General features: G+C 40.2%; 2 protein-coding genes across 4 annotated transcripts in view; both read left to right on the top strand.

The window, feature by feature from the left end:
• Positions 1-4,366: 4,366 nt before the first annotated feature.
• On the top strand, positions 4,367-10,275 carry LOC141788944 (cytochrome P450 2J4-like). Its single transcript, XM_074668131.1, has 9 exons — positions 4,367-4,967; positions 5,173-5,338; positions 5,437-5,589; positions 6,678-6,838; positions 6,983-7,159; positions 7,255-7,393; positions 9,586-9,773; positions 9,874-10,015; positions 10,100-10,275. The coding sequence occupies exons 1-9, from the start codon at positions 4,776-4,778 to the stop codon at positions 10,273-10,275; spliced, it is 1,494 nt and encodes a 497-aa protein (XP_074524232.1). The 5' UTR covers positions 4,367-4,775.
• The window catches only part of st3gal3a (ST3 beta-galactoside alpha-2,3-sialyltransferase 3a), a 25,451-nt gene continuing 22,919 nt past the window's right edge, over positions 10,158-12,689 (top strand). The window contains exons 1-2 of one of the 3 annotated variants that reach the window (XM_074668132.1): positions 10,158-10,266; positions 12,271-12,422. In XM_074668132.1, coding sequence (XP_074524233.1) covers positions 10,259-10,266; positions 12,271-12,422 — 160 coding nt within the window. In that variant the 5' untranslated portion in view covers positions 10,158-10,258. Of the gene's footprint in view, positions 10,267-10,688; positions 10,959-12,270; positions 12,423-12,689 lie in introns of those variants that run through there. The other 2 variants (XM_074668134.1, XM_074668133.1) reach the window with 2 other exon arrangements.

Here is a 12,689-nt window from a genome sequence, read left to right as displayed (position 1 = left end):
GGACAAAAGGTGAAAGTTGAGGGTGGAGTGAGATAAAGCCTACAGAGCAGACATATTCGGACAGATTGTTTGGAATGAGGGAAGATATGGAGGCCAATGATCATAAGGCATCATGATAAGTAAGCACTATTAACAAACAGAGCAAGTACTCCTCCGAACTTGAACCCACTGGTTGGTTTGAGCTGTTTTCTACCACAAAGGCTAAAACATCAATCTTGGTTGGATAACCAAGGTAGATGTTCAACATACTGCTGAGTTAATAAGTAGATGACTGACAGGCATGCAGATTTGAGCAGGAAGCCCATGGGAGCAGCCAAGGATCCAAAGAGTGTCACTGAAGTAAGGGCAAATCCCAATTCTGCCCTGAGCCTTTTGTTTTGCATGTGCACGTACATATATATATATATATATATATATATATATATATATATATATATATATATATATATATATATATATATATATATGTTCAGATATTTTCAAACAGTCAACATATTTTCTGAGCATGTTTACAATGAAGTGCAATGTTTTAGTTCGGTATGAAAAAGAAATTACATTCAGTATCAGATTATTGGACTCTACCTAAAGCTATTTAAATTTCTCTATTATTTTGAGCTATCTGGAGATGAAGGATAGTGATGGTCATCAAGGAGATGCAGAGGAAGCAGCTAAACGTAAAGCCTAATGGTGTTCATAATGATATGGCAAATAGCAGCTAGTTTCAGTTATTTCATTTCAGGGTACTAAGTTAGATTTTTTGGGTTAACCTCAGTTGTAGTAATGAAACATCTTACATTCATGAAGAACATTTTTTGTATATTTCATCAACTAATTAGTAGTCTAGAGTCTTAAGTACACAGGGTTGTATAGGTTGTTTTTCTGACACCCTAGAAAGTCTCCTTATTTTTAACACATGAATATTGGCAGGAGTAAATTAAAGGCTCTGGTTGATGCATTATCCCCAATGCCATTTAACCAAACCTGAACTTCTTTAGACATAAAAATATGGCCGATCTGTAACTTTTTTTCAGTTCTGTGCACTACTACAAGATGAATATCCCAAGATGTGTCATGACTGCTTGTCTTATGAATAAATCTAGGCCCACGCAGTGATTCAGGAGTTGGAAGCTACCAGCTAACTTTTTTATTGCCACTCTCATACAACAGAGATTCAAGACCAACAACAGAGATTCAAGACCAAACATTACAAGATGCAGGGGCTTACAAGTGGATGGCTACTCTGCAAGTCTGCAGGTAATTCGACACCAATTGGATTAAAATGTTGGAAACAACTGCTACTTTAATTTTACAATATATGTCATATTTCCAGGTGTCCCACTTGTATTTTCCAGATTATTCAACTCTGTAGCCTCCCCTGCCTCCCTGCACACCTCCTCAGCCTGCCTTCCCTCATGCTCTCCCCTCTTTTAGGCTGTTTCCCCTCTCTCTCTGGGTCAGCTAACTCTCCAGTGTGAGCTCGGTAGTGTGGTTGGGTCTGTTGAGTATTTTTAGTCCGTTAAGTTGTGTCCTTTGTCATGCGATTGTGTGTTTCCTAGCTCACCCTCATTCAGTCTGAGGTAGTGTTTTCTGTTTATCTTTCTGGAGTTAATTTCAGCATAGCCTTAATTAGTCTTGTAGCCTCCTGTGTAGCTCCTTATTTTGCCCGACTTCTTTAGTTAGTATTCTTCTCCAACCAGTGTTTATTTACTGTGTTCTTTGGTTGTTTAATAAACTCCTTACTGCTAACTTTCTGGTCAGCTGTGTCTCTCTGTTGTCCTGCATTTGAGTCTCTGATCCACTCTGTGACAAGTGGATATACTGGGACCCAAACCTAAAGTGTTACAGTGTCAGGGAAGAACACTCTTTATTGTGCATTGTGCATTCAACATGAGTTTGACCTTACTCTACAACCACCAGATGTCATTGAATTTCAAGGCATCCCAAAAGCAGAATGCCAATTGTGCAAAGTAATGGTGCATTCGAGGCAACCCGTTACTCGTATATTTCCCACCTGTAACTCGTGAAAATGCCCTGGAACGGCAGTCTAACTCGAAACTTACGACCTGTAAACTCGTACCAGATCGATGTACTCTGAGTTACGACTTGTGACATCAAATCTGTGCCAAAACAATATGACAGCCCCTATGGATGCGGTGGTGCTGCGCGTGACACATGGTGAGAAATAGACTTTACAACAATGTAAAGAATATTCGAACATTGCAATCGCAATTTACACACAGGATTATGTACTATTATCTGTTATGTGTCTGAGATGGTGGACAAATGTGTCGCTAACACGAAATAGCTAATAGAGAGGGAGGGAGGGAGCTATCATCACTGGGCTACAAGTGTAAACCTCTAGTCTGATGTTCACACATTGCACGTTGGCAGCAACTCTGGCATTCAGTGCATTAATCAACAAAAAATACACTTTAAAATAACGACATATACCGTGAAATAAAATGTAAATACCTCATGCGCCGTTTCCCCTCCTCCGTTTCACTTAAATAAAGAACTTGCAGGCTCCTTTGGTAATTGAAATGACCAAGCATAAATCTTAGAATTTCTGCCATGCTGGTTTGTTTACATCCCAGAATTCAAACCGAAGTCGTAAATTGCCTGGAACACTTTCAGGTCGTGACTCGGATATTTCAACTGGGAAACATACTAGTTACGGGTTGCCTCGAACGCACCATAAGTCTTCCTTTGCAGTTATTGGCTCTTCGTGTTCAGGAGTGCGTGGAGTCAGTCTCAGTCTGCAGCAGAAGATAATGTGGTGAATATAGCTCTAATATACTTGATTTTGCTTTGTGAATGTGACACTAATTTTATATTCTAACTGTCCTTCAGTTGTGTAGTAACACAGATATTTTTGTTAAAACACAATTATTAATAAGCCATGTGGAGTAAATAACAATGTTATGAAAAGCCTGAGATTTCTAACAAAAAAATGAGTGCAATTTGAGCAGTAATTTGCTTCAAATGTTTTTAATCAATAATATGTGCTTTATAACAGTGATTATTACCACAAAGATTGTACATGGACAAAATATTAAATCACTGGTATTTGGAACTTGAAAATATTGTACTGAAGTACAGGCTTAAAGATTAAATCAGCTCATCAAGATCTATGTATCATAAGTAATAAATGTAAATAGACCCCCCACACACACACACACCTACCATGTGTGTATGTGTGTGTGTATATATATATATATATATATATATATACACACACACACCTACCATGTGTGTATGTATATATATATATATATGTATATATATATATATATATATATATATATATATATATATATATATATATATATATATATATATATATATAGATGAATCAAAAAAGTATTTTTTTAGTCACTGATTTTGGACGTTCTTCTACTTGAAAAGATAAGAGAGGGCTGGAATTTTAATCAGAGGTTCACTTTTTTATGAGAGACAAAAAAAGACACTCGTCCACAGCCTTGAACAGTCAGACTCAAAACTCAATTATGGCCAAGACCAAAGAGCTGTAGAAGGACACCAAGAAAAAAACTGTAGACCTGCACCAGGCTGGGAAGAGTGAATCTACAATAGGCAAGCAAGTTGGTGTGAACAAATCAACTGTGGGAGCAATTGTAAGAAAAGAGAAGTCATACAAGACCACTGATAATATACCTCCATCTGGGGCCCCATGCAAGGTCTCACCTGTTGGGTCAAAATGATAAGAACGATGCGCAAAAATCCCAGACCTACACGGAGGGACCTGATGAATGACCTGCAGAGACCAAAGTAACAAAGGCTACCATCAGTAACACTACACCAAGAGGGACTCAAATCCTGCAGCACCAGGCGTGTCCCCTAGCTTAAGCCAGTTCATGTCCAGGCTCGTCTGAAGTTTGCCAGAGAGCATATGAATGATCCAAAAGAGGAATGGGAGAATTTCATGTGGTCAGATAAAACCAAAATAGAACTTTTTGGTAAAAACTCAAATCATGATGTTTGGAGGAAGAAGAATGCTGAGTTGCAGCCCAAGAACACCATACCTAATGTGAAGCATGAGGGGAAACCTTGTGCTTTGGGGCTGTTTTTCTGCAAACAGGACAGGAGGACTGATCTGTGGTAGAGAAGGAAGGAAGAGAGCTATGTATGGTAAGATTTTAAGCCAAAACCTCCTTCCATTAGTGAAAGCATTGAAGATCTGGGTCTTCCAGCAAGACAGTGATCCCAGACACACTGCAAAGGAGTGGGTCTTTAAAAAGATTTCCTGGATTTTTTTCTTATTTTGTCTTTCATAGTTGAAGTGTACCTCTGATAGAAATTGCACACCTCCCCCATCTTTCTAAGTCAGAGAACTTACACAATCAGTGGCTGACTAAATACTTTTTTGCCCCACTGTATCTTCTGTGACTGTTTTCAGCTCACCTTTTCTCTGTCATTAAGCTCCACTGAAAGTCTTATGTTTCAAAAAAGTGGGCATGTCTGTCACTGAAAAGACTTCCACAAAGCCTGCTCTTGTTTTCCAAGCTCATTGCTCCTCAGATCAGTCTCCTCCCTCCACTTTCCTCTCTGCTCTCTCCTCCAACACAAAGGAAAAGAGGTGTGTCTACTCCTGGTTATGTAACCACACTGTCACACACACCTTTGTACTCATGTTTTGAAGTGTGTAGTCTTTGTTTAAAACGACCATTACATTGTATAATCAGGAGTCAACTTGCACTCAGAAGCTTCAGTGCTTCGGATCAACAGCTGAGTCCTGCTGCTGTTTTCTCTTTGAGATAATGTGGCTTTATGATTTTTTACTGGGTTTAGACCTCAAGGGTCTATTCCTGTTCCTTGTTATTTTCATAATAATAGCAGACTACCTTAAATATCGGAACCCTCCTAATTTCCCTCCTGGACCTTTTTCTTTGCCACTTCTTGGGAACATCCTGAGTATGGACAGTAAACAACCTCACGTTTATTTCTCCAAGGTAATGTGTATTTCTGAGTTATTTTATGACACATTTTCAAAAATTATACTATGGATGTACTGCGCTGATTAATGACCTTCTTTACAACTGCTAAGATATTTTCAAACAGTTAACACATTTGCTAGACACGTTTTTATTTACTGGTTGAGATAAAGTGGATTGACTTAGATAAATCTGATCTCTTCAGTAAAATCCTTTTCCACAGCTGGCTGACACTTATGGGAACGTGTTCAGTGTCCGTCTTGGTGGGGAAAAGATGGTTTTACTGTCTGGCTACAAGGCAGTGAAGGAAGCCATCATCACACAGGCTGAGAACTTTGTGGATCGACCAAGTGATGCAGTCCAAGATCGACTTTACTCTGGATCCTCAGGTTTACCAATCTTTCATGCTTCCAATAACTTGTGTCACAAAAAAATAACAAATCACACAGAGCCAGTAATCCTATTTCATCAATGTGCATCTGTCTAGGTGGTCTGTTCATGAGCAACGGAGAAACATGGAAGAGACAGCGGCGCTTTGCCTTGTCTACCTTACGTAGCTTTGGCCTGGGCAAAAACATGATGGAGCAGAGTATCTGTGAGGAGATCAGACACCTGCAGGAAGAGATAGAGAAGGAAAAAGGTGATATAAAAATGCATTTAATACTTACTCATCATAAGCAAAATTAGGTAGGGGTGTGATGATACACTCAGCTCACGAGACTGAGAAGAGACAATATTAATATAAAACTTTTAAGGATACTAAAATGACAGACTTATTTATTAAACAGAGTCAGAAAACAACGCAGGTGCATTATGAAATGCTTTTTATAACTTGCATCCATGCATGACCCTAGCATGAGCATTTAATTGTCTATCCCTCTTTAGAGGGCTGTCTGCACTCGGATTCCACCTTGCAAAGGTGCATTACTACCCCCTCAGGTCACAAATAGAATATTGAATAGCTCACAGTCTGATACGCTATGCTGATAAGGTTTTACCCATAGACTGTCTATAGAGTGGACAGCGTGGCTCCGCCATTTATCATTGTACGGTTTTGAAGCCAAAATACCGCTGTCTCAGGTGCAGCCATTGGTAGCAATTACAGCCAAAGTCTGCGCAGTAGAGACTGTGAGGGATTCTGGGAGAATCTGAGTGGAGCTGGGTGACAAAAACAATTATTATTTTTTTCTTTCGAGAGTCTAATCACTTCTTGACTCTACCTTCCGACATGTTTTACAATCCCCGGAAAAAATACACGAGAACGGCAGCTGTCAATCATTGTTGAACCTCACGTAAAGCCTTATTTTTAACATTGTATTACAAATGAAAACGAAACTTTTCAGAAAAAAGAGGACTTGAATACAAGACAGCCAAATAATATCTTCAAATCACCACAACAACCGGATGTGAGAAACATTTCTACGAGGAGTATTAATTTTTTAAAGTTTGACCACAGCCCATCTGGAATGGCTGGAAAGCCAGATTTTCTAACCTATACTGCAGCCAGCCACCAGGGGGAGCAGTTTTTGTAGAGACCTCACTTCGAGCTGAGCAAGCGGACGACCATTTTTTTTTTACAGTCTATGGTTTTACCCTGCACCAGTGCCACCAGCTTTTCACTGAAATGAGAAGTACTGTCACAATTAAATCTTGCAAGATCTCGTCACACCCCTTGTATTAAGTCTTCAGTTGTGTAGCATGGTCTAACCATGGACTCTTTTCCTGCAGGTGACACTTTCAACCCAGCAAATGTTTTCAACAAAGCTGTGTCCAACATCATCTGCCAACTAGTGATGGGGAAGCGGTTTGAGTACAGTGACCACAACTTCCAGCTCATGCTGAAATATCTGGCAGACACTGTGATGTTGGAGGGTTCCATCTGGGGCTGGGTGGGTAAATATTTAATATTCCCTTTTTGTATTGTGATATCAGTACTGCTTTACAGGTAGAAGCAAGTTTTCATGGTTACATTAGTGACATTTTTTTAGATATCTTTTTTGAGAACTTTATCTTCTCTGTTTTACTTCATATAGCTTTATTCGTCATTTCCTGCGCTGATGAAGCATTTGCCTGGTCCTCACAATAAACTATTCAGCGAATTCAATAGCCTCTTAGAATTTCTCGATCAGGAAGTACAAAGGCACAAGATGGACCTGGACCGCAACAATCCTCGGGATTATATTGATGCTTTTCTCATTGAACTGGAGAATGTAAGTGGCATACACCGCAATGTGTAAACTATTCAAGCCTTTACCTTCAATCCACCAGTTATTCTGTATTGCTTCCTCTCCATGTTTCTAAACAGCACCAAGAGGACACTGTGGGCTTCACTGAGACTAATCTAGCTGCTTGTGCTCTGGATCTGTTCCTGGCTGGAACAGAGACAACTTCAACCACTTTGCTCTGGGCTTTGGTTTTCCTCATAGAAAACCCAGATATTCAGGGTAGGTGAAATGAAGTTGCCTTTCCTCAAGTTCAAAACAGTAAGGAAACAAGACTGCAGCTTTGTTGGTGGGGATCCTATGCGCTAAACTGTAGGATTAGAATACAAACATTGCCAACAATTACCATGCTATTTTTTTTCCTTATGCAAACTATCTTTTGATATTTTTGTTTTTGGCTATTTTTAGAATCAGTCATGGCATCAGGTTTTTAAAATCTGGCCTCACTGGCCCCCTCTCTTGCCAGTTGCATATGCATTTTTACAGCAACTGTATTTAATTACAGTTTACAACTTACAGTTTCATTTCGCAGTTGCTTATGTCTAAAGCAACGTACAACACAAGCAAGGATTTAGACAGAAGGAAAACCTAGTTAGTGCGACAGCAGTATTACAAGTTTGGCTGCAGGTGCTGCCCTTTTTTTGGGGGGGGGGGTTAATCAAGCCAAAAAAAAACACAGTATACTTAGCAACAGTATACTTCAATCTTCAACAACATTCATAAGTAGTGCTGAAGAATCAATAAGAGCTGAGCCTTACACCTACTGACTCATTCTACCCCTGGGGACAAAGAGGAGAAGGGTCAGCTTAAGTGCTCAAGTGTTCCCTGAACAGATGAGTTTTCAGACATCTCTTAAAAGTAGAAAGGGACTCTGCAATCGTCCCCAGTTAGGTAATTCATTCCACCATTTGGGCACAACAGAGGGGAAAAGTCTGGCTAGTGATTTGGAGATGCACTGGGCTGGGAGCACCAGGCGTCTTTCACAAGCAGAGCGTAGTGAGTGAGGAAGAGTGTAGACCTGGAAGAGGGACTCCAGGTAGGCAGGAGCTTCTTGTCAATGTTTTGTAAGCCAGAAGAGAAAAGAGCTTTGAATATAATTTGGGCTGCTACTGGAAGCCAGTGAAGCGAGATTAACAGCTGGGTGACGTGTGCTGTTTTGGGCTGGTTAAAGACCAGACGTGCTGCTACATTCTTGATCATCTGCAGAGGTTTAAACGTACACTCAGGGAGGCCTGCCAAGAGGGAGTTGCAGGAGTCGATGCGTGATATCACAAAGGCTTTTACCAGAAGCTGTGTGGCCTGTTGCGTTAGGTAGGGTCTGATCCTTTTGTTGTTGTAGAGGGCATATTGACAAGACTGTGAAATTGAGGCCGCATGAACCTTAAAGGTCAGCTGGTCATCAATCAGGACACCCACATTTCTGGCAGAGTTTGTGGGCACAAGTTGATTATAATCAAGCAGGACAGTGATCTGTGGTTGAACGGAGGGACAAGCAGGAAAGACAATGAGCTCAGTTTTGGATAGATTTAATTGAAGGTGGCGTTCCTTCATCCATGTGGAGATATCACCCAGACACGCTGAAATCCAAGCCGAGACAGTTATGTTGTCAATGACAAGTTATAGTAAAAGTTCAAACATTATCGCTAATATTGACAGCAACACCTATCGTAACCTAGCAACTAACCCAATGCATTGTGTCTCTGAGCAGGTGTGTTTGAAAAGTTTATATTAGCAGTCCTACACAGGTGATAAAAGCATGTCTCTTTCTACCCTAAAACAAAAAATTAGCAAGGCAAATTGTCAGTTTAATCCTGCATATTCATTTTACCACCAAGTCCAAAAACAAATTAAATGTGTTTGCTCTGCAACGTGTGCAGTGAATTAACAGTGTGCTGATAGCAATAGCATTTTAGACCCAAGTCATTTTTTTAACTAGGCCTGTTAAAGCCAAATATGTAACAACAACCCAAAATGTAATAAAAACCCTAAAATATAATTTTAAAAAATGTAACAAAACTCATAATGACCCAACCGACCCAAAATGTAACAATGCTGTGCCCAAAACACAGTAACTTTTTTTCCCCCATAATGTTATAACCTGACGTATTCCCTGTGATTGTGCAAAAGGAAGAACAGTGGCAGGAGCAACTTTTAGCCTTGAGAAATTAGGTTTAGAATCAAAACTAAAAACTGCTAAAAACTGCAGTTCCTAAAGTGTCCCATAAACAAAGCACATTATTTACAGCTTAGTCCAAAACATTAGTTGTCTGAATAGATGACTTGATAGTAGATTATGAAGAATGGAATCCTCACATGCCTGTGTTTTCTCTAGTCACGGAAGGCATTCAGATGTCATTTAAGAATTTCCCAACAACCACCAGTGGCTTTACTTTCTCCACTTTGCTTGTTCTTAGCCAAAGTCCAGGCAGAGATAGACAGAGTGATCGGACAGAGCCGCCTGCCCACCATGGCTGACAGACCCAACCTGCCCTACACTGATGCTGTCATCCACGAGATCCAGAGATTTGGAAACATTGTGCCTCTTAATGCGCTCAGAAAGGCTGCCAAGGACACAACACTGGGTGGTTACTTCATCCCCAAGGTGCATTTTTTCATTTCATTACTTGAGTGGTGTAGCTCTAAAGAGTAAATTCTGTTTTATGAAGTATTTCTTGAAGTTGACCAGCAGATCTTGTTTTCAGGGTACGGCTCTGTTGCCAGTCCTGGACTCTGTACTGTTTGACAAGACTGAATGGGAGACTCCAGACGCCTTCAACCCTGGACACTTTCTCAACTCTGAGGGGAAGTTTGTGAAGAGAGAAGCTTTCATGCCCTTCTCTGCAGGTAAACCTCTTTTTCCTGAATTTGATTTTAATTCAAACTAGAATTAACTGGCCACTTTGAGTGTTTGTTTTTCTGTCATTTTAGGGAAACGTGTGTGTCTTGGAGAAAGTCTTGCCAGGATGGAGCTGTTTCTGTTTTTAATTGGTTTACTCCAGAAGTTTACTTTCTCTGTTCCTGATGGAGTTAAGCTTAAGTATGAAGGAGTGAGCGGAACTACACGTGTACCGCACCCATACAAAGTATATGCAAGGGTGCGTTAAACTGTGTATTAAAACATATCTTATTTCATGTCCAATAAATCTACTGTTTGCTTCTTGCTGATGAAAGTGAATTCAAAGTTAAGAAATTATTTTGTGACATTGACTTTTGATCAGTGAATCAGATGTGTGCTGAGAAAATATGTCAAAACCGCAAAATGAAGACAATTTTAAGACTTTTGAAAATAATTTAACATTCAGCTGGAGAGGAAGTTTATTTCATTAATAAAGTGACTTTTTTAAAGTTTTCTTTCTTTTTTTGTCAACACAACAAACTTAGAAATCTGTATATATTTCATCCTGTATTAATTACAAATAACCTCAATGAGATGGCACTGTACTTGGTATTATGACACATTTTATCGATTTATAAAGAACAAATAAGTTCAGGTGGCGTCTTCTTGAGCAGTGCGCGCTCCCGCGAAGTGCGCATGCAGTAGCCAGTGGACAGGAGCGACTCGGAAGCCTGCCTGGAGTCTGCATGGAGGGGAGGGGGACTCCGACTCTCTCTGCCCCTTAAGTGGGTTGATTATATTCAGTGCAACTTGAGACTTCTTCTGGGATGTTCCTTCAAAAAAAAATGACGCCGAGAAATGCAGACTCGATACTTGGTGGCCAACGCGGTGGCACGAGACTCCAACGTATTTGAGGTCAACCTGAAAATTAACGTTAACGGTCTCCGTCTGGTAAGAGACAGCCAACGGCTTGTGGGCCAGTGTAGCAAGCTAGCCATGCTTATTAGCTCCCCGTTTGTTCACGATTAGCTGGTCCTATCGTTATGCCTGCTGTCATGAAATGTCATGTCATGACTCACATGTTGGTTTATGGACAGTGTGATTCTTATCTGCCTACACTGGCGTAAGAAGCGGAGCTCGTTGAGATAACGGCTGTCGCTAGTATGCTATCATTATTGTAGGTGACAGTCAAACATGGTGAACTAGCTAACTGCTAGCTGCAAAAAAGGTAAACAAACGTCCTTACTGTCTATGAGCATTTACTGACACATCGATGGTTTACAGCTGAAACCCCATCACTTAACAATGCTCTACTTGAGCTCAGTGTAAATAAAATTAACTACCCTAACGTCAGTGGTTAAAACAACCGTCCATTGACCCTACACCCCTGCCCATTCCGTTACAACTTTCTATTGGTTCTTCAACATAATATTAATCAAAACATACACTTCAGACAAGATAAGTCGCGGTTTTTCCTATTTAAGACTTTTCAAGTTTAATACCCGAGGAAGGAGCTGCTAGGAAGCGGTATTTTGTAGAAACTGTGACCCGTAAATCTAGTTTTCAGAGCTATTTAACACCAACTCGCTCAGGACAAATGTGGTCATTGTTGCCAGTCAATACCTCTGCAAACTAATAGAACCCAGGAAGAATGTTGGATGCCTCTGAACCCCAAACAGTGGAGGTGGAGTAAGGGATTTTTTTGTCTGACCTCTGTATCGTTTGTACTTTTTACTTTGTCCTGACTATCAGACTGTATCAGCAGTAGGAGTCACTGTTATTTGAGTCACTTCCAAGATATTATGTCAGAGGAGAACACTGATTAAGTCTGTATGGATTCATGTGCCAATTTTTTCTTGAATGAATCGAAAAGAAACCCATTACCCTGCCATTTACAGAGTTCTACAAAATCAACATCTTGATTATTTTGCTCTACTTAATCAAGGACACTGTGTATGATAGCAAGGTAGTTAAAATATTGGCTGCATTATCATCAAACTACCTCAAAGAAAAGGGTTAATACCATTGTCATGATTGAGATGAGCCCTTATACCACAGCCAACCAGTGTCTGAGCACACCATGTGTATTCCATGTATGACCAGTCTCTACCTACCAAGCTCAGTGTCACCCTTTGAAAAAAAGTCATTGAATTGACTTGAATGATCCAGAGAAGAAGCAATTCAGTCCCTGTGAGACATTATGTTGAGTACTAACATGCTGTGTATTGTTCATGTCTAATGCGTTTATCATCTGTTTAAACAGGCTCCTGTCTGGAAAGTGCAATGTATACCTGCTGGAGATGAGAATGAAACCCAGTCGCAGCTTCCTCCTGGGCCTGTGCTCCATGCTGGCCTTGGGCTTCCTCTATTACTCCTCAGGGCGGATCAGCTTACGAGGATGGAGCCACAAATCATGTGAGTGTTCATCTGATGTGTCATACTATCTGTGTAACAACAGACAGTTGAATTTCACAGGACACATTTCATTGACCAATGTCCACCTAACTTATAGCAACAGAACCTATTTTCTCATAAACACAGGCCACGTGTCTGAAACAGGATCATATGCTCGAAGTAGTGCAGAGATTTCAAACTCTGCAGAACAAAAATCCTGTACAGTGTGGGAAAGGGATAAATACAACAGTCAAACTACTGCTATGTAATATCACAATAGGTTTATCT

The sequence above is a fragment of the Halichoeres trimaculatus genome, unplaced genomic scaffold (assembly GCF_033239565.1).
Source record: "Halichoeres trimaculatus isolate MK-OKI-2021-1 unplaced genomic scaffold, fHalTri1.1 fHalTri1_scaffold_4, whole genome shotgun sequence".
NCBI lineage: Eukaryota > Metazoa > Chordata > Actinopteri > Labriformes > Labridae > Halichoeres > Halichoeres trimaculatus.
This window is presented reverse-complemented; position numbering and strand designations above follow the sequence as displayed.